Below are 25,804 nucleotides of genomic sequence, written 5' to 3'. Positions count from 1 at the left end.
AGGGAGGGGGTGAGCGAGGGCCTGAGAGCGTGAGGGTACTGGGGCACAGGCCTGTCTGCAGTGACGGGGGGCTGTGTTCTTGCCCCCAAGTCGCGGCCACAGTGGAGGGGAGAGGCTGTTAGCCGAAGCAGGGGTTCCCAGACTCCAGGCTACGGGGATCCATGCGCTCCAATCTTCCTTTTTTTTTTTTTAACTCTGTTTTGAATTTTGTGGCCTAAGAAAAGCATTACAGGCATATTCTGGGTTATCCAGCGGCCAGCCTGTAACAGAAAGGCTGCTCCCTAATTTCAGTACCAGCAGTGTGTTCAGCAGTGTTGGTGCCTGTGAGAGACAGCACGACTCTCAGACTGGCAGGTGTGCAAGGGCGGGCGGGGGTGTCGGTGCTTGCTCAGGTTCGAGAGGTTCCACCGTTCACACCCAGGGAGCCGCCGGGCTGCAGTCTCAGAGCCGTTGTCCCACCCGCTCAGCCCTCCATCGTCAATGTGGAGGCCATGGTGTCTACCTGGGGGGCCCGCGACGCCATCTGGGGGGGCTGTGATGTCACCTGGGGGACCATTTCCTGTGTCTCGCTTTTTTAGCACATTACTCACTGCTGGAAAAGCTGGATTTCAACCTTTCTTGACACTTCCCATTTTTCGGCCTGTCCCCTTTAGAGGTAACAGACCGTGTGGTTCCAGCACCTTCTGTCACACACCTACCGTTGTTTTCTGCCAGTTTCAAGGCTTGCCTCACAGTTAGGTATTGTTTTTCCAAACTTTTACTAGGACATTTAAAAACATACAGGAAGTTGGAAGAGCTGAATGGTGAGCATCCGTGTACTAACCACCTGGAGAAGACAGTTAATGATTTGCTCGCTCTGCGTGTGTGTGCATGGTGCGTGGACAGGGTCCATCCCTGAGGACGGCAGGTCACTCCGCCCTGAGTGCCAGGGCTTGCATCTCCTAAACTCGAGGGTCCCTGACCCCTCGCTCCAGCTGCCACACCTGAGGAGTTAGAGTCGTGCTGTCGTGTCATTGCACATTCACTCCATGATCTAATTTCCCCAATAGTTCAAAGAAGTCCCCTGGCCAGGGCCGGGAGAGTGTCCTCAGGGCTGCGTCCAGAGCAGGGAGAACCCACGGGGCGCTTGGAAGCCAGAGTCCTCAGGGGGAGAGCCAAGAGGTTTGCAGGTGAGGGGCAGGGTCCCTGGTCACGGGTGGGGTTACGTATCCCTGCCCTTCACCCAGGCCAGCGGCCGGACTCTTGACCCCTCGGAGCCTCTGATCCTATTGGGACTGCAGCTTCCGGAAGCACGGCCTTTTCCAGAACCTCTTAGCCACACGGGTCCTGAACACGGAGCAGAGGCTGTGGTCTGGGGACCCCATCAGGCCTCCAGCAGCACCTCCTCGGACCCCACAGCCGCTCATCCCCGCTGTCCCTGGCCACTGGCTGAACGTGGATTCCTCGTCGTGCGAGCCACTGCTGGAAGAAGCGGATTCCAGCCATCGTGACGCGTCTGACACCTTCGGTCTGTCCCCTCTGAGAGGCCAGTGCCCTGTGCAGCCCTCGGCCTCGGGCCCTGGGACCTTCCGTCCACTCTGTCTTCTCCAGCGCCCCCCGCCTGCTCACGCCCCCGCTGCCGGGTCTCAGCTGAGCCTCCCGAGGGCACGCTGCTCCCTGCGGCTCCTCCTCCCGCACTGCGTGGCCAGAGCCCGGCAGCCTCTGCACCCTCCTCTTGATTGTGGCGCTAGCACATTTGTGGCAGAATACTAGGAAATGCAGACAGCTCTGAAGAAGAAAATAGAAATCCTGAAATCTGTATCATTATTTATACATCTTGCAGTTCTTGCACTTGATATACTTATTGCTGATCCTACGTCACCAAATATTCTTAGAAAATCTTATTTTTAATATGCTTATTTAACCACCCCTTTCAGGTAGAATTCGGATTTTTTTCTTATTTATTTTGTTACTATAACTGTTGCAGCATTTTTGTGCCTAAGTCAGATTTTTTTTTTTGCACATCTTGCTGGAGATGAGATTTTGGTGAACTGTTGGGGATGTCTAGAGCTATTGATGCATACCACCAAATTGCTTCCCAGAAAGTGTTGCGCCGATTTATAATCCTGCCCGCCCGGTGGGAACGTGCCCTGTCACTCGTGTCCCCCGCGTGGGGTATCGTCTTCCATCCCCCCTCTGCATGCCCACCCGGTGGGAACGTGCCCTGTCACTCGTGTCCCCCACGTGGGGTATCGTCTTCCATCCCCCCTCCGCATCCTGGCTCCCTGTCCACTCTCCACAGCTCAGTATCCCTGTCCACGGCTCTCACACCCAGCCAGGAACCCGTGAGGATCCAGCAAAGTTTCACCATCTGACGTACTTTTACCGACGGGCTGCTCCCTGCTTCCTGCCGTGGCTGGATGCTGCCTAGCCAGCCCCTCGGCCTTCTGCTTTTCCCTGCTTTGTATATTGGGGTCCTGCCTGGAAAAGAAGTTCTTCTGCTGGAAGGAACTTGCGGGCCATGGGACTTCCCATAGTCCACTTCCCATTCCAGTCACTTCCAGCCGCCCCTTCCCCTCCGCGCTGCCCAGCGACTTGTTGGCCTTTCCCTCAGCCCCCGTCACCCCCACTGTCCCAGCCTTCCAGGCTCACGCGCCTTCTGCCATCTTCTCTGCCTGGTGAAGGTGGGCTCTTTTTTTTTTTTTTTTTTTTTTTCCCCAAGCCAAACTGTATCCAGCTTTCTTAAAGATACTTTTCATAAACAGTCATGGTATTTCAGGCAGGACATGGGCAGACAATCGGTAACAGTATACGACAACTTTCAAAGTCTCTTCTTCAGTGGACTACCAAAATCAGAAAGCCACTATGAAACCAGTGGAGTCTTCATTTGACGCTCTGAACCGGGAAAGTTTTAGAGTGAGGTTGTCATTTCACATTTAGCATGTTGTTTGACAACTTTTCACGAGCCGACCCTGACTTTCAGGAAATGAAATGAAAACAGCAGAACCATCAGTTTTAAGATCCACAACCTAAACAAGGACTCACTGCTCTTTTGTAAGATGCCATCTCAAGAGCGTTACTGGACGGTCCAAATTGCCCGACATTCTGGTAATCAGTTCTTTTGGGTCAGGCCCCAGCAAGTTTAAGGGAATGAAGTCTATGCTGAAGGCTGAGAGGGAGAAGAGGACATAAAAACAAATTTTAGTTTTTCCATACAAGGCATTTGTGCCAAGGTGGCTAATGGGTGTCACCATTAGGGTATCCCATCTCCTGCAAGTAAAGAGGAAGTCTCTCAAAGTTAGGGGGGAAAGGTGTTTCCCTCCGTATCAGTCCAGCTTCAGAGACATTCTGTTAGTGACATTTCCCCTTCCCCAAAAAACAGCGACGTGTTCTGTGTGCTAACGACATAGCTTAAAAAAAAAAAAAAAGTAAAACAAAATTCTGCATTTTTATGAAACTTATTTCAAACTGCGCAGTCACGAGAAGTACAGTTACCAGAAACGCACACGCTTCGCTTGGCATCTCCAGCACCTTCAGCTTTCTGTGCCTGCTCTGTTTTGGCATCTCCGTTTCCTGCGGGGTTGTTCCCATCCTTGCCAGTAGCAGCGTTCCCCTTTTTCCCTTTGGGAACCTTCTCTCCCTTCTTTTCAGGGGCCTTTTTAGGCCTGGGTTCTGGCTTTGGAGGAGCAGGTTTAGCAGATAACCCAGCAGATCTCTGGTTCGTCTTCTACCTTGGCTTTATTGCTTCAGCATCCCCTTCAGCCTTTCTCTTGGGCATGGTGGCGACGGCGGTGGGACGTAGGTGCTGGACGCAGGGACGCAGCGGTGCGCGGGCTGTGGTTGGTCCGGGGGTCGCTCTCACCTCTTCCTGGCTCTCCTTTTAAGACCGGGAGGCCTGGCGCCCCTCTGAGAGCTGTACCGCGCTGTCATCATGTGCTGCTCTGCTTCCAGGGCCCTTCGAGGGTAGGGATGGGGCTCTGTCATCCTCCCGGGCACCGTGCCCGGCCCCCATTAGCCCTTGGAATATTTGCCGAGTGAATGAACGTGCAGATAAACTACCAACCGTTCATCGCTGAGATTGTCTGGAAGCGTTGGGCGGCCGCCTGCCCAGTCTCCCTGCGCGTCTCCAGAATGCCCTTGGAGAATGAGCCTGGGTCGGCTTTGCACCTGCATGTTTTCGGGGTCCACAAGCAAATGAACTCCCTCGTGCCTCTCTGCTTGTCCCCCAGCTCACCCGACGGCTGCCGCCCATCAAGGAAGCGAAGCCACGTCTGCAGAAGCTCTTCCGGGACTTCTGGCTCTACTCGGTGCTGATGGGGTTCGCCGTGGAGGGCTCAGGTAAGGGGGCGACACAGCCCGATTGTGAATGTGGACACGTTCAAAGTTAGTGCAAAGGCAGCTGCTTCCCCGGAAGAACTGGCAGATGTGGCGCTTGCCGGCCGGCTGTAGTTTAGGGTGGTTGAGACTACCTGCCAACTTCGTGGACAGCCGGGTCAGCGTGGTTGGCTCAGACGGAGGACCCTCGCCACCCACCGGCGGGTGGCCTCAGCGGCTCTCCCTCTCCCGCAGGACTTTGGCCAGAGGAGTGGTACGAGGGCGTCTGTGAAATCGCCACCAAGTCTCCCCTGCTCACCTTCCCCAGCAAGGAGCCGCTGCGCTCCGTCCTGCAGTACAACTCCGCCATGAAGAATGACACCGTCACCCCCGTAAGCATGGCTGCCCGAGTCCCACTGGGCTGGCAGTGAGGGGCAGGGGCTTGCCCAGCAATCCTGAGCAAGGAGAGCAGGTCCTGGGGGCAGGGGGCCCTTCCCTCTGGGTGCCCCGAGCCCTGAGCGCGTTTGTCCCTCCAGGCTGAGCTGAGCGAGCTCCGCAGCACCATCATCAACCTGCTGGACCCCCCGCCCGAGGTGTCGGCCCTCATCAACAAGCTGGACTTTGCCATGTCCACCTACCTCCTGTCCGTGTACCGCCTGGAGTACATGAGGTGCGTAGGCCTCGCTGCCCCCATCCGCACTTCAGCCAGGTTTAGTTTCAATGCCCTCCTTCCTGGGCACCGGGCACGCGTCTAGTAGCAGTACAGTGTCCGTACCCCATTGTTACCCCCCGTCCTCTGTGAGACGGGCTTCTGAACCGCCCCGGGAGATGCTGCAGAGTCGCCCATGTGACCGAGCGTGGGCCTGAGAAGCTCACCGAGCTGGTGCAAGGGGCCGCGGTGAGCACGGCAGCCGGGCAGGGCAGAAAGGCCTGTGTCAGGACAAGCCTCGGGGCAGCGTGGCCCAGGCCCACCACCGCAGACCCCGCAGAGCAGTGGCCCTAATTGTCGTGCTCCGTCAGTGCCTTGGATGACATCAGTAGTTTCCGGGATTTGGGTGCTCGGGCCATGCCAAGCCCGGTGCTGAGCCCTCCGAGGTAGGCCCCGCTAGAGACCCGTTTCACAGATGAGGAAACTGAGACACTGAGGGGGTGACTGAATTGCACCAGGCGTGATCCCTGTAAGTGCAGCTGGAGCAGCAGCCGGGAGGCTCAGGGCTCTACAGGCCGAGGGCACAGCCCGCTGCAGAACGACGAGCCCAGGCCTCCGGAGCACAGGCCAGATCACACTCGGCTGGTTTACATCCCCGGAGGGCCGCGGTGACTTGGAATTTCCTTCCCAAAAAAAGCAAGTGTTAGCACTTGAAAAGAGGGGTCCTTGGGAAGCAGCAGTGTTTTAACCTTCCTTTGGTGCCTGAAACCCTTTGGAATAACAGATCTTACTCGGAAGCTCGAGTTTTGTTTGAAGTGGGCTGACCCCTTACCCCCTCCTCAGTCTTGGCGTCCCCCTCTCTCAGCCGCTCCTTGAGCTCCCTGACACAGCAGTGTCGGAGAACCAGTGACCCCCAGAGGCCCCCCGGAGCCAGGTTGCAGGGACTTTCTTTTTCTTTTTCACCATGAATGTATTTTTTTCAATTACAAAAAGTAGCATGAGGACGTGACACAAGAACTCAGGGGCTGGGAAAGTGGGACCTGGGTTACACATAATAGACATTTTTAGTTTTAGTAAAAAGCAAATCTTTAACCTTGGGGGAAAAAGGAGGAAAAAGGAAAGAAACACGTGCCCCTGGACCACAGCCCTGTCCACTTGGGCACTGCCTGGGCAGATCAGGCTGCTTTGAAGCACACGCATGCTCAGTGCACACCTGCACACGGGCACACGCACTCTCAGTGCACAGCTGCACACAGGGCAATGCCTCCATGCACACCACACAGTGAAGGCCTTTAGAGAAATGTCAACCAGGCCAGGACTCACAGGTCTCCTCTACACCTTACGTTTGTCACTTAATAGGACGTCTTGGATGTTTTCCCACAAAATCTCCTCTAGATCACCCCTGGAGAACCTCTTGTTGCTCAGATGTGGCCTCTCTCTCTCTAGTAAGCCGACTTGGCTGGTAAACTCACTGCCCTCCCCACTACATGGGACCTGACTCCCAGGGGTGTAAATCTCCCTGGCAATGTGGGATATGACTCCAGGGGATGAGCCTGGACCCAGCATTGTGGGACTGAGAAGCCTTCTTGACCAAAATGAGAAAAAGGAATGAAATAAAGTTTTCATTGGCTGAGAGATCTCAGAGTTAAGAGGTCATTCTGGAAGTTTCTCTTATGCAAGCTTTAGCCAGATACTGCAGATTGCCACAGTGTGCCAAGCCCCAACCAACAGTGTTCCTGCAAACCCTAAAGAATACCCTGAGCTCTATCTAAGAGTCTGTGAAAGTTTTACTTATTAAGTTTATTTCTTCACAAGCTTAACACCTCCATATGGTTTCTTTGTCAGATAAGCCCTGAAACCCAGAGGTCCCAGTCTCCAGGGACATCAGCCAGTTTCATTCCCCTACCCCAGAATGTCAGCACCCCTTTTCAGCACGAGGAAGATTGAGAGAATGATCAAATGAGAGAGAAAAGGTGTAACTGAGAAGTTAGGATTTAACAAATGATTATGACTACAGAATCATCATAAAGACGTTTCTTTTTAGTTCCTAGTGTATTAGAACAGCCAGAAGGAAATATCTGAAATTGTTGAACTGCAACCCATACTATACTTTGAAAGTTCCTCTATAATGACTTGTTAAACCATACTTTGAAATTTATCACTTTTCCGCACATTATATTTCACGATAATTTTTTTTTTGTTAAAACCCCTCTAGAGCTACCCAATTTTGGTGGCCGTGTGATACGGCATTGAACAGATGTGCTCTGGTTTATCTGACCGTTCCCCCCCTGGGGGACATTTAAATTGTTTGCATCCCGGGCACTGCAGACGGTGCTGCGTGGGGGTCCCTGTGCCTGTAAATCCCTGCAGACACCTGCTCGCGGTGCAGGTGCTGGGGTCAGAGGTGTGGACCCTCAGGGCCGACAGTGGGTGCCGCCTGATGGGAGCTTCATATCCCTTTACACCCCTCCACGCCCTCTGTTCCTCGCAGACCTACTGGCTCCGGACGGTGTCAGATTTGTGCTAGGGAGGGCCTGGGGTTTCCAGAATGTGTTTAAACACTGTTCTCCTCGTTAGGGTGCTGCGCTCGACAGATCCCGACCGCTTCCAGGTCATGTTCTGCTACTTTGAGGATAAAGCTATTCAGAAGGACAAGTCTGGTAAGCTTAATGTCACGGTACCTTCATGACAAATTGAGCTTTAACACTATAAAAGGGATAAGTCCTCCCTATTTTTCTGTCTGTACGGAGAAAATAGTGTTGTGAAGCTACAACCTACGTTGGAATGATCGGCACAAAACACATCACCCTAAAAGAACAGCCGTTCTGATGCGGCCGCTGCCGAGGGCCCGGCCTCGGGGACCGTCACCTCTGGGCGTGGCAGCACCCAGGTTTGGTCCCCAGACAGTTGTTGGTGGGCCTGGAGCATCTTACTGGTTCCAGGGAGCCAAGTGCCAGGAGCAGGTTGAAAGGACCAAGGAGGTGATTCGGAGGGTCTCGCGGTGGGCACGTAGTCACAATATGCTGATTACTTTGGTTAATTGACACGAGTTTTCATTTTGAAAGTTCATGGCAACACTCCAAAAACAGCAAGGTTCAGTAAAAGAAGAGAGTTGTGATTACCAAAGAAGGGCCGAGGTGTAAGTATATTCAACTTCTGTTTTTCCCACTAAGTCTCTATCAAGTATGGACGTGAAGTTGCTTCTCTTCATGTCAGCAGGAAAGAATCACTACCAGGGACCGAGCTGAGCTACGCGGTCCTGGACAAAGTCCAGTAGAGCAGTAAGGAGGACAGGTCACCCTGGCCTCCGAGTGACTTAGTGGAAAGGGCACCCAGCAGGTGATGAGCAGAGGAGTCCCGCAGAGCAGCCCCTCGAAGATGCCGCTTTAGCCAAGCACTCGTTAGCGAGCTCGCTGCAAAGCGCACGCTCATCAGGGGGCCCCAGACCACCTCAGTGAGGGCCTGCTGGTTGGTGATGGTGGGGGCTCCCCTCAGTGAGGCCTTGCTGGTTGTGCTGTGACCCCCTCGGGCTGCAACCATCACCGGCCCCCTCAGGCCAGGTCAGCGGCTGGGGCAGCAGGTGGGGTCCGTGGGCCTGCCTGTAAGGATGCGTCACCCCCGGGGGGTCCCGGAGCCCGGGGATCTCTGGACAGAGACTCCCGAGTCCATGAGGCCTGAGCACACGGGGGTCTCGGCCATCACAGTCCCAGCCAAGCCTGTCAGATTCCTGGGAGGAGAGAGATGATCGAAATCCTCAGGAGGAAGGCAAATACTACAAATCCCTGGGATAGGAGTAGGAACTAAAGTGAGAAGAAATACTAACAGGGAGCTAGGAAGGGGAAAGAGCTAAACCCATAGTCTGGGCACTGACTGAGCACTTCAGGGTGACCATGGAGAAGTTTGGGCATCTCCGTATTAGCCTGTGTGCAGATTTATACGGTGTTTAAAGGCTTAACAGACTGAAGTACTGGACCTGTGATTTTAGTCAGATGCTTAGAAGAATCTGATTGTTTTTGTAATCATGTTTAAATGTTTGAGGGAATTTACTTGGTTAGATCTATGACTTTTGATTTATTAACTGCATGGACAAATGTCTTAAGAAATGCTGACTGGGGGGTAAGGTGAATAAATTTGGTATTAAGAAAGCACAACCAGTAGCAATCATCACTTCCCATGTCCGTGTCCTGGGCTCCGTGTTCATGCCAGCAGAGGAAACAATCCGCAGATGCTTATAGTACCATTTTTTTTTTTTTTCTGGTGGAGAAAAATCAGTGCTTGAAGAAACCTCTTTAAATTATCACTCCAGGGCCTCTGGAGACTTGATGTAAGACCTTCATCCGAAAAATACTTCGTAGAGTAGTTCTTACTTCTGTACAGCACAGTCAATAAGTTAGGTGTGTGGATTTATTTTACTTTTTAACACTTTTTATTTTGAGATGATTTCGAATTTACAAGACAGTTCCAAAAATAATACAAACCCCATACAGAGAGCGCCGATGTGTTGCCCACCAAAATGCCCAGATCTACCTACTTTTAACATGTTGGCACATTTACCATATTGTTTTATCCATCCATCCGTCTGTCCATCCATCGGCCTGTCCATCTGTTTTCTGAATATCTGAGTGTAGGTTGTACACATGCTCCGTGCACACTTACGCTGTGTGAATTTGCTTTTGCATCTGGAGCCAGTGGGGCCTGGTGGAAGGGTGAAGTGAGGTTCCGGGAGGCTCCCCCTGCTGGCGGCAAGCGGGGAGGGATTGGGGTGGGCGGGGAGACGGGTGGCGGCTCGTGTGGAAGGAGCCTCCTCCACGAGGGGTGCAGGCTGCAGGAGAGGGGCGCACGTGCAGCCCACAGGGCCCCCTGGGGTGTAGCGCAGACGCCGTGACTGCTGGCTGGGCATTCCACTGGTTTTTCCTCTTAATGGATCCAGCCACAGTTTGTTTAGCAGCCGTTTTGTGCAAGATTAGGGCTCGACAGTTGGGTCACCCTGAGATTCTTTGGTTCTAGAAGAAAGAGCAGATCCTGCTTTCCGAATAGCACTCTGCAGTTAAAGAACAGGACTCCTTGGAGAAATAGGTCTTCCCAAGCCTGGGGCAGGGAAAATGCCAGAGAAACATGGAGCATCTTGTAGTGCCAGAAAGTGAGGAAGTGCTTAAAATAAATGATAATAATAATAAATACATGGAGCCTGTCACGAGGACCCAGGAGACAACTAAAAGAGCTAGAGCAATTCGAGCAACAGAATAAATGACGATAGTATTGCATTGTAACCCAAAGGATAAAATAAGCATCTGTGAATCTATACTGAAATAAATAGGTGATTGAATAAATACAAAAAAAGGAAAGAGACAAACCTTCCTTGCAGAAGATTTCCGGTTACCAAAAAAGAAGGGAAGGGGTGAGGGAAGTAGAAAACACCCTTAGAACGCCACAGGAATAATTGCTGCCAGCAGAATCCACGGACAGATGCTAAAATTAGTGGACGAAAAATTAAAGAGAAATGGGACATCTGCATCACCTCAAAGAATCTCTCCCAACATATTTATCAGCTGCTGCGGCAGTTTTAACACACGTCCACAAGTTCCCTCCAGGAGGTAGCTGAGTCCCTCTCTTCTCGAGAGTGGGCTCAGCTCGGTGGCTTTCTTCTAAAGAATGGAACAGAGGAAGAGAAAAAGAGCATCTTGGCAGTGCAGAAACCTGGGGGCGCCACCCCACCCAGGTGATCAAGGTGAGCATCCTCAGGAGACAGTCACCTGCACCCTTGACGTGACGTGACAAGGAGGGCCCAGCGCCTGTCACGTTCACCCCCAGAGCTGATACCTTTGGTCTGATTGTGAGAGCTCATCGGACGAACGTCAGTCGAGGGTGTTCAATCCCCAGGGTCAGGGTCCAGAGCAAGGAAAGGCTGCGGGAGCAACACGGATGGGAGCAGACCTGACGACTAAATGCAACGTGGGACCCAGAGCGGATCCCAGATCAGAAAAGGGACTATCATGGGAAAACGGGGAAATTTTAGATAGCAGTTTTCAATCATCGTCTGTTCATTTTGACAATCACACAATGGTTGCTAAGATGCTGACCTTGGGGGAAGCTGGGTACAGGGTGTATGGGGGCAGTGTGTCCTGTATGGGCAACCCTTTTGCAGGTCTAAACTGGTTTCAGAATGAGAATTTTGAGTGGTCCGGGCTCAGTCCCTTCCCGGGGCTGCCCCCGACGGGTGGGAAACGCTCTCTCGTTTCAGGGATGATGCAGTGTGTGGTTGCCGTCGCCGACAAAGTGTTTGATGCCTTCCTCAACATGATGGCAGAAAAAGTGAGTGGGGACAGTGTGGGTCGGGAGGCACGTGGCAGCCGTGCGCTGTGTGCACTGCGCCCGTCTCTCCTGGCTCCAGGACAAGACCAAGGAGAACGAGGAGGAGCTGGAGCGGCACGCACAGTTCCTGCTGGTCAACTTCAACCACATCCACAAGAGGATCCGCAGGGTGGCGGACAAGTACCTGTCCGGCCTGGTGGACAAGTGAGTTCATTTGCCTTCCAGTGCTTTTGTTTATCCCCTTAAATTTTTTATTTTGAAATAATTTCAAACCTACTGGGCAGTTTTGTGAAAATAATGCAAAACCCCTACAGAGAATTCCAACATACCCCGCTGTGCTGGTTTGGATGTGTTATTGCCCCCAAAACGCCATTATCTTTGATGCAATCTTGTGTGGGCAGGAGATGTATTGGTGTTGATTGGGTTGGAGACTTCTGATTGGATGTTTCCATGGACATGTGATCACTCAACTGTGGGCGAGATGTTTCTTTGGATAGTTTCCATGGAGATGTGGCCCCACCCATTCAGTGTGGGCCTTGATTAGTTTACTGGAGCACTATATAAGCTCAGAGAGAAGGAGCGAGCTTGCTACAGCCAAGAGACACTCAAGAATGCCCAGGAGCTGAGAGAGGAGCTGCAGATGAGAGACGGTTGAAAACGGCCATTGAAAGCAGACTTTTGCTCCAGAGAAGCTGAGAGAGGACAAACATCCCAAGAGCAACTAAGAGTGACATTTTTGAGGAACTGTAGCCTAGAGAGGAACGTCCTGGGAGAAAGCCATTTTGAAACCAGAACTTTGGAGCAGACACCAGCCACGTGCCTTCCCAGCTAACAGAGGTTTTCCAGGCACCACTGGCCATCCTCCAGTGAAGGTGCCCGATTGTTGATGCATTACCTTGGATGCTTTATGGCCTTAAGACTGTAATTGTATAATCAAATAAACCCCTTTTATAAAAGCCAATCCATTTCTGGTGTTTTTGCATGTCAGCAGCATTAGCAAACTAGAATACCCTCCCATATCCCCCCCTCCACCAATTTTAATATTTTGTCACATTTGCTGAATCATTTTATCTGTGTATCTGTTGTCTTTCTAATTCCTAAAGATGTGAGAGTTGGTTGACTACACCGTGCTCCTTGAGCACATTTCCTAAGAACAAGGATGTTTGCTATGTAACCACCTGAAGTGTGGTTAGCAAGTTCAGGAACTTTAACATGGATGAAAAGCTCGCACTCTAGATTCCGGTTTTTTCATATGACCCAGTAGTGTCCTTTAGAGCCTTTTCTCCTCCGTTATTAGATCCAGTCCAGGATTATTGTTCCGGTTTGCTATTGCTGCCATTATGCAAAACACCAGAAATGGATTGGCTTTTATAAAGGGGGTTTATTTGGTTGCAAAGTTACAGTCTTAAGGCCATAAAGTGTCCATGGTAAGGCATCAACAGTAGGGTACCTTCACTGGAGAAAGGCCATTGGCATCCGGAAAACCTCTGTTAACTGGGAAGGCACGTGGCTGGCGTCTGCTTGCTCCCTGGTTGCGTTTCAAAATGGTGTCCTCCAAAATGTCAGTGTCAGCTTCCAACAGCCATCTTCAAAATGTCTCTCTAAGCTGCAGCACTGAGCTCCTTCTGTCTGAGCTCTTATGGGGCTCTGATAAACTAATCAAGACCCGTGCTGGGTGGGTGGGGCCTCATCTCCATGGAAATAATCTAATCAAAAGTATTACCCACAGTTGGGTGGGTCACATCTCCATGGAAACAACCCAATCCAAAGGTTCCAACTTAATCAACACTAATACGTCTGCCTCACAAGATTGCATTAAAGAACATGGCATTTGGAGGACATAATACATCCAGATAAGCATAATCATGTATTGCATTTAATTGTCATTGTCCCTTTAGTTCCTTTTTTTTTTTTTTTTAATTGTGGGAACATAATTTGGCATAAACTTTCCCATCTCAGCCACTCCATGCACACAGTTCAGTAGGACAAATCTCATGCACCATCTTGCAGCACCCTCAGCACCCTCCGTTACCAGAACTTCCCCATCACCCCACCCGGAAACCCCACACCTGTTAGGTATGAGCCTCCATCCCCACTCTTCCCCGCCTCTAGTACTTTCTGTCCCTATGAATTTGCGTATTTTGGCTATTTCATAAAAGCGGCATCACACGAGATCTGTTTTTTGAGTCTGACTTATTTCAATCAACATGATTGATTGATGAGCTCCAAGGCTCACCCATTTAGTGACCTGTGTCAGAATTCCATCCCGTTTGAAGGCTGAGTACTATTCCACTGCGTGGATTTTGTTTATCTGTTCATCTTCTGTCGGGCACTCAGGTTGCTTCCGCCGATGCTTTGTATATGTATGTGTATATATGGAAGTATCCGTGCAGAGCTATGATGTGTTGCAGCTAAATGATCATAAATGTCTGTGATTCGGAACACAGGGCAAAACCATCCTTAACTAATCATTCCAGACAAAATGGAGACAGAATTTAAGTTCTCGCACACTGTCCGCGAGTTTGCCACAGCCTGAATTTTGTTTCTGAAACCTCCGTCTGAGCTGCCCATTTCACTGGACAGACAGTTCTTGGGGCTGTTCCTAAATGACATACACTCCTTCTCTTGCTGACCGAGGGCTGTCAGGTCCCTTTGCCTTTGATTTCCACCCGTCCTGGTGAGACGTGGCCCCGTGCTTCACGCTGCCGCCCAGCCGTTCTCCTCTTGCCCTCGGACACCCACAGCAAGGCTCAGAGTCGCCCCCGACCCCAGTGCCCAGCATGGAGGCCCCTGCTAGGCCCCGTGTCTTCTGCTGTCCTTAGAGAGGAGCGAAAGCCCACACTGACCCTTTTCCACCTTGGGCTCTCGGGCTGGGAACTGAAGCAGGTCCTTTGGGAAATGTCCCCAGGCCAACGAGAACCCAAAAGGTGGGCTGCGCCAGACTCCGGTGTGTGGGCCCCCAGGAGCTGCCCAGCTTGCCGCCATGTCCCGGAGCTCTGGGGCCTGTCACAGATGGCGTGCTTTCAGGCCAGGCCGTGGCACCACCTGAGGGCACATGGGGAGCCACCCAGGGGCTGTGGGCCAGGGGCAGGTGCAGGGACAGCTGCGGGCACGTGCAGTGTGTGTCTGCAGCTGGGCTTCCTGAGCAGTGAGCTGTGGGCACCCACAGCTGTGCAGACACTGGGCCTCCAGAGCCCCCTGTCAATCCCAGAGGCAGACAGCAGCTACTTTTCTCCACCCCGGGGTGTCGTTTTCTACGTGTGCATGGTGTGGAAAGCTGGGAGCTATGGGCAGGCAGCAGGAGAGTCACTTTGGAGAGTGGGGGTGCCCCTGGCCAGTGCCTCCTGGGCCAACCTGGCGAGTGGGACTGGCAGGGGCCTGGGGGGGCCTCACTGCACACTGCCTGTCCCGCCATCGAGGGCCTGGGATGGCGGGCGCCCTGCATTGGAGCCAGGCCCTGAGGGGCAGTGCGGGCTCCTGGGCCCTGAGCAGTGGCTTTCGGGGCAGGTTTCCTCACCTGCTGTGGAGCGGGACGGTGCTAAAGACCATGCTGGACATCCTGCAGACCCTGTCGCTGTCACTGAGCGCCGTGAGTGCCCTGGGGATCCTCACGTTGGGCGCACCCCTCCAAGCGAGCACCCGAGCTCAGTTAATGCCACAGAGGGCTGGGGGTGGGAGGCACGTCCCTCCCTGGTGTTCCCCAGAAGTCGCAGCCAGTTTGGAAGCAGGACAGAGGCGGAGTGAGCGGGGGGTGGCGCGGCAGAGGCGGCCCGGGAGAGCAGGCCCACCTGTGCTTTCAGGACATCCACAAGGACCAGCCCTACTACGACATCCCTGACGCTCCCTATCGCATCACGGTGCCCGACACGTACGAAGCCCGGGAGGTAGGCCCCAGCCCTTTCCCTGCTCTTGAGCACGTTAGCCAGCAAGCCCCTGCTGTCCCTCCACGCACAGGCTGTAGGGGTGTCCCCACCCACACCGGGAACCGGCCAGGGTCTCACAGAACCAGAGGCTGGGCCCAGACTCACGCCCCATTTTGCCCATCTGCAAAGCCTCGCGCTGAGCTGTGCCGACTCCAAGCTCTTTTCTGGGTTGAGCTGCCAAAGAGGCTTTCAGCTGCCAGACTGCAGATTGCCCCTCACGTCTCCGCTGAACAAGCACCGTTTTCAGACAGACGTCGTTCTCTGATTTTTTGGGTTACTGTTGTATAGTAACAGGACTTGGCTTTTTGCTAGTCTTGGGAGAATGAACAGAGTGAATAGCTCCCGCTGAGGAGCCTGCTCTTGATCCTGCACGAAGCGTCTCCTCCCCACACCTGGGTCCAGTTCAGAGCCCTCAGGCAGGAGCACAGCCTCGGCTCAGACTGGAGCTCCTCGGCCACGTCCCAGCTTCAGGACATCCCAGCCAAACCAGCTGTTGATGGGGAGCTTTTCCCCGCAGTGAGGAGGCACCGGTGATGTTTTTGCCTTCCGGAACCTTCCTTCCCCTCCACCGGCTGACCCGTGGTGTACGTTGCCGAGTGTCAGCATGTCATGCCGTTACATAGATTCCACCACAGGCTGTGCGAGACTCAGAGCAGAGTGTGTGCAGCTCCCTCGGGCCGTGGTGCTGGGGCGTGGCTGTCCCCCACCGCCCGATGCCCACCCTGTGTTTAACCGCATCTGCGCCCCTTTCCAGAGCATCGTGAAGGACTTCGCCGCACGCTGTGGCATGATTCTCCAGGAGGCTATGAAGTGGGCACCGACAGTCACCAAGTCCCACCTGCAGGTATCTTCCCGAAACCACCCAAGAGCCATCGCGGGCTTCACACAAAACCAGAGAATCCTTAGTGCAGACAACATGGAAGTGAATAAATAGAGGCCAGAAGTAACAGGCTGGTACCGGGGACTAGTGGAAGCCCCAGGGGCTGGTTTGAGCTAGGAGCATCCTGGGGCAGGTGAGTGTGCAGGTGAGCAGGGCCAGGCACCCTGACAGCCCCCGCCAGGTGAGGCACGGGGTCCACGGTGGGACCGGGGGCTGCTGGCAGGATGGGTGAGGGAGCGGGGGGTGGGAGACCTCCTAGGCCAGCCGCAGCCGCAGGGGTGAGGTGGGTAAGCAGAGGGAGAGCCTCGAGCTTGTGTCCGCGCGAGCTCTCCCCAGGCTGCACGCACACCTGTGCCTGTTAGTCCCTCCCAGCCGAGGCGCTGGGCTGGCCAGTGCAGACAGCTGCGGGGTGACCGTGGTTCTGGGGACGGTCAGCAGGGACGGAACAAAAAGGAGGCAGCATGAAGCAGGGTCGGGGGTCAGAAATCTGGGTTCACGAGAGCAGGCATTTTGAGAGGAGCTGGTGAAGTTCACTTGGCAGCCCTTGCCAAGGTGAAGCTCGTTTGGAACCGTGCCTAGGTGTGGGCTCCAGGAAGGATAGACAGCCAGTGCCGAGAGCCGTGGAGGCTGCCACATGTTTCTCAAGAGCGGATGGGTTGTTCCTGGGTTCGGCTGTAGAAGTTCCTTCTCCCGTAAAGATATTGGGGCAGGAATGGAGCTGCTGGGGCAGTGGAGCGAGGTGGAACAGAACGGAGAGTGGCCTGACAGGCTGAGGTGGATGCGCTGGCCGTGTAACCCAGGCTCCCTGTGTCTGCTGGACACGTGCTCCAGAATCCCCACCACGGGCATTTCTCAGACTTTACGGTTGGGGAAGGTCTCGTGTCGTCTGTTCGTGGGAAGGCAGGGCCTCGGTTTCCAGGGCTGCGGTCTACAGGGGGGCCCCCTAACTCCTGAGAGATTTCGTCGGACAAAAAGATGGTTACTCTAGAGAGCATTCTCTCTAGCTTTTTCTCAGTCCCGGCCTAAAAAAGAAGTGGAAAATGAAATGGCTTAAATGAGCTTGGTATTTCCTCCAGGTGTCCCAGGCCCTCCCTCACTCCCACCCCTGCACATCCAGTCCATCTGAACCCTGATTTCCACCCCTGTGCAGCTCCCGGGCTGGCAAATGGCAAATATTAAGCAAAGATGTGCCAACAAGTAAAGGGTCCACTCCCGTTCCTGAGCACTGGCCATGGCAGGGGCCCCGGGTGGGCTTTGTCCTGCTGAAGGCGCTGGCTCGTAAGGCAGGGGGCCGGGATTCGAGCCCAGGGCCTGCTCTCTGACTCCACACTATCCCGTCGTAGTCCTCACCGTGAAAACGAAATTGCCTTTCTCCCTGTTTCAGGAATATCTGAACAAGCATCAGAACTGGGTGTCGGGCCTGTCCCAGCACACGGGGCTGGCCATGGCCACCGAGAGCATCCTGCACTTCGCTGGCTACAACAGGCAGAGCACGACTCTCGGGGTATGTGTCCGGGAGCCCCCTGGGGAGCCGCGTCTTCTCAGACCCCGAGAGCAGGTGACGGGAGGAGGGATGCGTGTGGCTTTCCATGCAAAGAACCTCGCAGTCACAAGGTGTACGGGAAATGGAGCTCGATTGTGTCTTTTGGCACATTGGAATCGGATGTCACCCCAGTTCAAACAACAGGGTCATTGAAACAGGCGTTTTCTTATTTTGCTTATAATTTGCATATAGATTTATAGAGCTTTAAGCTTGATCCGTAATGAGGACACCTTGACATTTCTGTGTGTTTACATCCAGAAGGAGAGAAGCTGAGCTCTATTAGACACAGACAGCATGGTTTTATAATCACACTCATCTGAAATGTTCACCTGCACTTCATAACAGTTTTGTTTTCTGTGGGTGCTGGACCACACCCAAGTCTTCAGCTTAGTCTTGCTCTGATCTAGATCAATTTTGAGGGCTGTGAATTCATTAAGTGACACATTCCCTTCCTGCATTAAATGGTAACCGAGGCTCAGACAGGGGGCTGCTGGTGATGTGACTGGCTTTTTGTTTCGTGGAGTCTCGCAGCCCCGCTTGCCAGCTGGGGGGACCCTGCGGGTTAGTTTGAACCTGGAGTGTGGGCGTCCGTGGCGCGTTCTCCTAGCTCTCCCACGAGGTGGTGAGGGAAGGTTGCCTGCTCCAGGCAGGCCTCTGACCAGCGTCCTCTTGTTGAATCCTCACGTCCGCCCTGTACGTGCTCTTATTAGCCCCGTTTCTTGGGGAAATGGAGAAGGGACGGCCCCTAGCTGAGGTCGCGCAGCCAGTGGGTGCTGGGCTGGGGTCCCCGGGCCGACACACTCTGACCCACACCCCTAACCCCGGCACCGTGGTGGCTGACATGCCCGGGCCTGCCTGGACCAACACCCACACTTAGTGAGGCGAGTTCTCCACAAAATCTGTCCCCTTTCCCCCGTGCAGCGTTTCTGCTGGAACCCACCCTGAGCCTAGCTTGGTGCAGAGGCCGCCCATTTGCGGCTGAGCAGGGCCCCGTCGAGGCCGTCTCTGCCTCAGAGGTGCGCTGGTGACCCTCCAGGTCCTGCTCGGGCCCCTGCGGGTGTGTCGGCCCAGCCCTGGCTGGGAGTGGCGATGACGCGGCACGGCACCATGAGCAGATCGGGGTGTGGGGCGGGTTGCCTGGAGGTGCTGGGCCTGTGGAGATGGTGGAGGCCCTCCTTCAGGTTCTGTCCAGCTCAGGCCCACTGACAAGGCAGCGTGTTCAGCCTCGTGGTGCTCTGCTGACCCGGTTTTTCTGACTGAATCAATAGCCCAGATGTCACGGTGACGTTCTGAGCTAACCCTCCTCCCCCCTACAGGCCTCCTCTCCGTCCTCCCTGTCCCCACCCGCAGCCCCCAGCCCCCAGGCAGGAGCCCTCCCACAGGGGCTCGTCCCACCCATTCCCTCACACTCCCCATCCCAGGATGCTCCCCGAGGCCGCCCGGTCTGCTCCCCCACACACTCCCACAGCGGCCCCCGACGGCCCCCACCCAGCCTCTCTCCAGGGGACTGAGCCGGGCGCTCACCCCGACAGCCACACAGCGTCTGACGGGTGCTTGGCACGGGCAGACAGCGGTGTAAGCACTGGGCACACGTTAGACGTAACACTCCAGGAATCACTAATACCCTTGTGAATAAATTAAATACATTAAACGAAAGAAAAACCCCTAGGAGGCAAGTATTGCTCTGTCACCATTGTGCAGAAGGGGAACGAGGTCAGACAGTTGGAGAACAGCGGGGCCGGGGATCGGACGCAACCTGGTTCCAGAGCCCCCGCCTCCTTCCCCCTTCCCAGACGGGGCGCCGAGGCCCGGCGGCGAAGAGTGAGGTGTGGCACAAGCTGCCTTCCAGAAGAGGGTTCCTTACTAAAATCCGCACGGTTTCCCCTCACGGGTTGTGTCAGACCAGAGAGAGTTCCGGTGTTTCTTTCTCCCAACTGGCCAGCACTGAAGACTGTTGTGTTTTTTTAAAATAAATCAAGGTTTAAGAAGACTCTCTTTTAATTATGGAATTTGTCTCTGAGTAAACTTTGGTCCCAAACAGATCCAAATATAATTGTTTTGCCTTCTTTCCACTTGCATATTATTAGATGCTGAAATATTCCTAAGGGTTTCTCTTTCAAAAAAATTGTATCATGGAAATGTATATTCAACATAACATTTCCCATTTTAACCCCTTTCAAGTATACACTTCAGCGGTGATAATTATGTTCACAGTGTGGTGCTGCTGTCTCCACCGGCCAACATCTTCCATCCCCCCAAACAGAACTCGGGGCCCGTTGAGCAGAAGCTCCCCTTCCCACCCTCACCCCAGCCTGCTACCCTGTCGTCTGCTCTCTGCATTTGCATGTTCTGGTTATTTCATGTGCGGTCATACAGCATTTGTCCGTTTCCATCTGGCTTATTGACGTCTCCGAGGTTCATCCACATTGTCGCGTGTACCAGAGCTCATCCCATTTTACGGCTGAATAACCCCAGTGCGTGGAGAGACCACGCTGTGTATATCAGTCCTTCTGTGGGTCGACGCTGGAGTCACTTCCACCCTTTGGCAGTTTCGAATGTCTGTGATGAACCTGGTGCACGAGTATCATCTGCTTCCAGTTCTTTTCTTTATATACCAGGAGTCGGATCGCTGGGTCTGAAGATTTTTAACAATCCCCAGATCCGAAGTTGCCCTCTTAATCGGGTTTAGAGAACCCGTACGTTGCAGCCGTCTGGAATACGTGCCAATGCTTGTCCCTAGGCGACTCAGCTGACGGAGCGCCCGGCCTGCGTGAAGAAAGATTACTCCAACTTCATGGCGTCCCTGAATTTGCGCAACCGCTACGCGGGAGAGGTAGTTCCCCCCGCTCGTGTGCCCGGGGTTGCGGTGCCCGTCGGCCCCTTCCACGTGGGGCGTGATGAGGGTCAGCCTGAACGTGGGGAGACGTGAAAACACACGCCTTTTACGTAGACCTGCGGGCTCGGCGCCTGGGACCCTGCCCCTGGGACCTTTTAGCAGCTACTCAGCGGCACGCTGGGGCTGCACAAGCCATCCTCTTTCCTGGCGGGCTTTTTTTATGTTGTCACAAGCATTTGTTGGGTGCCACGCCTGGTCCTGGGCACCGGGTGAGGCCTGAGAACCTTATTCCAATTTTGTGGCTGAGCTAACTGGGGCTCCCGGATGCTTGCCGTAGTCCCTTGGGCAGAGCTGGGCTGGGGGCCCCTCTCTGGCTCCCCATGAGGGCTTCCACCCACCACACCACACCAGGCTCCAGCTTTGACCTCTCTGGGCCTCGATTTCCCCATCTGCAAAGCCCAGAAGCAAGAGGCCAGTTGGCATCACCTTGAAGGCCCCTGGCCGCTCTGGAAGCCTGTCAGGGCCTCTCTGGGGGCCTGGTTCCCTCTGGCTGCCCCTCCCCAGAGCCTCGGCAGGGCTGAGCGACCTCGGCAGCCACTGCCCACTGTGCTCCCAGTCGCTGGGAGGTGCTCTCAGAGGCCGTTCGGCCTGGGTTTGGCACCTCGGCAGTGGTCGGAAGCCGTCTTCACGGGATTGATTTGGTTTGGTTTCTGGAAGGAGCCCAGACTGCCTCTGTGGTCAATCTTGTAAACCAGAGAGCAGCACTCCTCCTTGGGGAGAAAACAAAACCAAAACCAGGTGTGACTTGAACGATGGTGAGACTGATATTCTACGTGGGTCCTTGACCCTGAGGGAGCTTTGTTTCCCGGCGCCCGTCCATGCAATCCCTCTGGGTGCCAGGCCCTGGCCTCAAGGATGGCACGACCGGGTCCCTGTCCTCCAGGGGACAGGCCCATCGCTCTTGGCACACACGAGCTCTAGTTGGAGATGGCGAAGCCCCCGCCGGGCCCGGGTGAGCACGTCTCTGCTGATGGGTGCACTTCCCGCAGGTGTACGGGATGATCCGCTTCTCGGACGCGACCGGCCAGATGTCCGACCTCAACAAGATGATGGTGCAGGAGCTGAACTCGGCGCTAGAGCTCGGCAAGGCCGAGCCCTACACGCAGGCCATGTTCAAGCTGACCGCGATGCTCATCAGCTGCAGAGGTAACGGGCAGCTGCGGGTCGGTTCCAGATGATGCCAGAGGGCCGCCCTCCTTGGCCCGAGTGAGCAGGTCTGGCTGGAAACCCAGAGGGCGGCTCCCTCAGTGGACGTCTCTGGCATCTCTGCTGGGTGGAAGGTGGACGATGGGCCGGCCAGTTGTCCCGAGTCGTTGGGGCGGCTGGTGCCGGCCTGCTCGTCCACGCGGGGAAGGTGTTCCTGGGTTCGGCCAGCGTCTTGAGGCGTCCGAGCAGCCTGTGTCCACTTCCAGATTGCGACCCCCAGCTCCTGCACCATCTGTGCTGGGGGCCTCTGCGGATGTTCAGCGAGCACGGCATGGAGACCGCCCTGGCCTGCTGGGAGTGGCTGCTGGCTGGCAAGAACGGCGTGGAAGTGCCGGTAGGGCCCTGGGCACGGCTCTCGGTGCCGAGCCCTGGGACTGCTGGTTCGGGGGGCTGGCGAGAACGTGTGTGACAGGCACCCCGCGGCGCTGGGAGCTGCTCTCTGGCAGAGCCTCCGTGGGGGCACAACGCCACTCCTGAGGTCGGGAGGCCCGTGGGTGCCTGTGCCCCAGAGCAGCTGTGTGTCCGCTGGGACGCGGCGCCCAGCCTGAAGTCGGGCGCATCGGGAGGGTCGTGCTCACCCTTCAGCTCACTGGCTGAGCACCTAGGGGTGATTTGATTTTTCAAAGATCCTGTTGATTTTCCTGATGACAGGCAAGTTCCTTTCCCTGCGTTTGTCTTAGGATCATTTGAGATAAGTGGACAGAAAGCATTTTTTTTTTTTTAAGGTAAAATTGCCATCTTAACTATATTTAGTCTTCCAATTTATGAACGTGGTATGTTCTTCCATTTTTTTTTAGGTCCTGTTCTATTTCTTTTAGCAGTTTATTGTAGTTTTTTGTGCAAAGGTCTTTTGTGGACTTGGTTAAGTTTGTTCCTAAATATGTGATTCTTTTGGTTGCTATCGTAAATGGAATTTTTTTCTTGGTTTCCTCCTCTTGTTGCATATTACTTGTGTATAGGAACACTGCAGATTTTTGTGTGTTGATCTTGTAGCCTGCCGCTTTTGCTGCTTCGTGGGTGAAGGAGCAGCAGGGTGGAGGGTGGGGAGGCGAGAGGAGGGGCCAGGCCCGAGTTGGCCGAGCCCGAGATCCTTCTCCTGCTCTGCTCCAGCCACCTTGAAAACACGGGTTGGCTTTGTCTCCTAGAAAGAGCCTGGGGGGGGGGGGGGTCGCTGTCCATCCCCACCCGGCTCCAGAACCACCCTGGATGGCGGGGGGGTAGCCTGTGGACCTGGGGGCCGGGCGGTTGGACGGGTGGCTGTGATGTGGCCGTGTCACCCCTGGTCCATGGCCTGTAGCTGCACGTCCCCTCCCGGCTGCCCAGGGGTCTTTTCCTGGCAGTTCCCTGTGAGCTCTGTCGGTGATGGGCCCTTGCTAACCCAGTTCAGATGGTGCCCGAGGGCACCTCTTGCAGCAGCTGCCCTGGCCTTGCTGCAAGTTCAGGCAGCTCGCTCCGCTTCAGGGGGCTGAGGAGGGGCACGGCAGGGGCAGCAGTGCCCCAGCTCCCCACCCTGGGGTCACAACTGGTGGCACCCCCGCCTCCCCCCGATGAACCTCTCTGGGGACAGGAAGAGGGGTGTTCTCCACTCGGATGCGCCCCTTAGCCCCTGCTGGCCTCTGTCTGCTCTTGGGTGGGGTGCAGCCTTGCAGAGCCGCCGAGGCCTGGTGGACTCTGTCCTGCGTAGGTGTCGGCAGCTGCTGCGGCCTCTGCTGCGTTCCCCTGCCCCGACCCCCTGGCCCTCCACCCCTCCGTGAGGCCGTGGGCTTCGTGGAGGCCACTTGCCCCCCAGCACAGCCCCGTGGGCCCTCACGGAGCCCCAGGCCTTGGGGTGCTTGGCCCTGGGCCGTCTGGCAGCTTCAGGTGACAGGTGGACACGTGGACACAGACGTAGCTCCTGGGGCGGCCCGGGGAGCCCCCGGGAGTTGAGCACGCTGTCCGGGGCGGCCTCAGCTTTTCTGCTGCTGTGACTGAAGCTGCAGTGCAGGGTCTCGCAGCAGGTCTTCCTGTGGACGGGTGTTTGGGGGCAGATAACTAGGAGGGAATTATCATCTGAGGATAGGCGTCTGTTTAGCTTTGTACAGTTCCCAGCAGGTCCCCAGAGGGGTTGACCCGTTTCACCCCCCGGCAGCGGTGTGAGAGCGTTCCCGTGGCTCCATGTCCTCTCGAACGTTTCTTACATTTCCACTGCTCCAGTGGGCATAGAGCGGCATCTATTTGTTGTTTCAGTTTGCATTTTTGAGATGACTAGTGTTGAGTTCTCCTTCAGGTATTTATTGGCCACTCACTGTCCTCCTTGGATAGGGCCTGTCCGAGACTTGCCCACTTTCTCTCTGGGTCACATGTCTCTCTCTTAGGGTATTTAGTAGCTGCTCCTATGTTCAGGATACGAGTCTTTTGTTGGACGTGTGTTGCAGGTGTTTTATCTCCCCTGAAAAAGGCCAAGAGCCCACTGCCCACCCCGGGAGGAAGGGAGGTCCCACCTCATGGTTCTAGAGACTTGGCGGCTCTCAGGGGGGCTGGAAGGGGTCCCTGGGCTCCTCTCCGCTCCCCGGGGCCTTCAGGCTGCTCTGCTGCCCGAGGGCTCTGCTCCGTCCCCAAGCCCAGAGATGCCTGGGGCCCTCCAGCCCGCTCCTATCCGAGAACCGGAGAGGGCAGGCAGGGGCAGAGCACTGGACTCAGGAAGCAGGAGGAACGGAGTGGCCTTCCGGGCTCCGGGAACTAGGGTGTCCGTGCAGGATGTGCGGCCGACGACCACAGTCAGAAGTGGAAACGTCACCGCACCCCAGGGCCGGCCCGAGGTTGAGGCTCAATGGTGCGGGGTGGGCACAGGAACCTCGAGCGCGGCACAGCCGGTCCTCGCTGCCACCGTCTGTGGATACCCAAGGCTTCCAGGAGAGAACCCAAGCGTACAGCCCGGGCCCGTCCTCCCCTCGGAGCCGGGGCGTCCTGAGAGGGGCCCCAGGCATGCAGGCAGGTGGAGGGAGCCCCTGTGGAGCGTCAGGTCCTCGCTGAGGCAGAGACGGCAAGTGGGGGGCGTGGAGACCTTCAGTCCCGGGTAGCGGGTGCATCCCAAGACTGTCGGGGAACAGGGCACGGAGAAAGCTGCACACTGCTGATTCCCAGGGAGGGGAGCCCCAGTGGCCACAGGGCTCCAGGGCCACTGCCGGTCTGGGGGTGTGTGGAGGGGGGACATCCAGAGGCCGGAGGGCTCGCCCCAGGTCGAGAGCAAGCTGGTGGAGCTGTTGGTGATGGTGGGGGGCAAGAGGGGTGGGCTGGAGGCTGAAAGACCCCAGAGGAGACGGTAGTTCACTTGGCATGGAAACCTTCCTGGGGCCCATCTCCCGGCTTTGCTGAGAAAAAGATGGTGAGGGGTGGGGGAGCGGCAGGGAGCAGCTGCCCGTCCTGCCGAGCCCAGTGCCCGGGGGAGCCGGGCTGACCACTGCAGCGGGCACCTGACAGGCCACTGGGCTCCGGAACAGCAGAGCTGCAGCTCCCGCAGCCTCCCCGCGGCTTTACGCACAGCGACTAGCGCAAAACAAAACATCGTAGAACACGAAGAAGCGGGAGAATAGCAATCACGCTGAAGGGGAAACACCAACAGAAACAGGTGCCTCAGGCAGTGGAACTAGGGGGGAGTCGAGGGTTTCCAGGTAGCTGCTAGCTAGGTTGAGGTTTATGGGAAAAGAGGGAAAGAGTCCGTGAAGACAGAGGGACTCTCAGCAGAGAAACGAAAACTATACAAAAGAACCGAATGGAAATTCTGCTTTTGAGAATTATAATATCCGAAACCAAAAACATTTACGATGTTTTAGATTATCAGAATGAGACGGCAAATGGAGCAAAATGTTAAACTTGGCGGATCTTGTATCTGGTGGGTAAGAGCACAGGGCAGTGCTCTGTGGGGTTTGCATTATTTTTGTAACTGTTCTCTAAGTTTTAAAATACATCAAAATGAAAAGTTAAAAAAATATTTAGGATGTTTTAACAGCGAAATAAATAGGGCAGCAGAGAGCATCAGTGAGCTGGAAGATGGGCCAAATAAAATGACCCAACATGAGAGAAAAAATACTGAAAATCCTTGAACATTTCAGTGGTTTTCAGC

At 55.1% G+C, this 25,804-nt stretch overlaps 1 protein-coding gene across 3 annotated transcripts in view; it reads left to right on the top strand.

Annotated features, from left to right (window-relative positions):
- PI4KA (phosphatidylinositol 4-kinase alpha) overlaps nt 1–25,804 on the top strand; it is a 106,452-nt gene that overhangs the window by 64,676 nt on the left and 15,972 nt on the right. For all 3 annotated transcript variants that reach the window (XM_037823487.1, XM_037823485.1, XM_037823486.1), the window contains exons 20-32: nt 4,209–4,317; nt 4,549–4,685; nt 4,830–4,963; nt 7,520–7,602; nt 11,184–11,254; nt 11,334–11,458; nt 14,762–14,843; nt 15,055–15,138; nt 15,932–16,021; nt 17,442–17,561; nt 20,341–20,433; nt 21,486–21,642; nt 21,909–22,036. In XM_037823487.1, coding sequence (XP_037679415.1) covers nt 4,209–4,317; nt 4,549–4,685; nt 4,830–4,963; nt 7,520–7,602; nt 11,184–11,254; nt 11,334–11,458; nt 14,762–14,843; nt 15,055–15,138; nt 15,932–16,021; nt 17,442–17,561; nt 20,341–20,433; nt 21,486–21,642; nt 21,909–22,036 — 1,413 coding nt within the window. The remainder of the gene's footprint in view (nt 1–4,208; nt 4,318–4,548; nt 4,686–4,829; nt 4,964–7,519; nt 7,603–11,183; nt 11,255–11,333; nt 11,459–14,761; nt 14,844–15,054; nt 15,139–15,931; nt 16,022–17,441; nt 17,562–20,340; nt 20,434–21,485; nt 21,643–21,908; nt 22,037–25,804) is intronic.

This window comes from Choloepus didactylus (assembly GCF_015220235.1).
Source record: "Choloepus didactylus isolate mChoDid1 chromosome 23 unlocalized genomic scaffold, mChoDid1.pri SUPER_23_unloc1, whole genome shotgun sequence".
NCBI lineage: Eukaryota > Metazoa > Chordata > Mammalia > Pilosa > Megalonychidae > Choloepus > Choloepus didactylus.
This window is presented reverse-complemented; position numbering and strand designations above follow the sequence as displayed.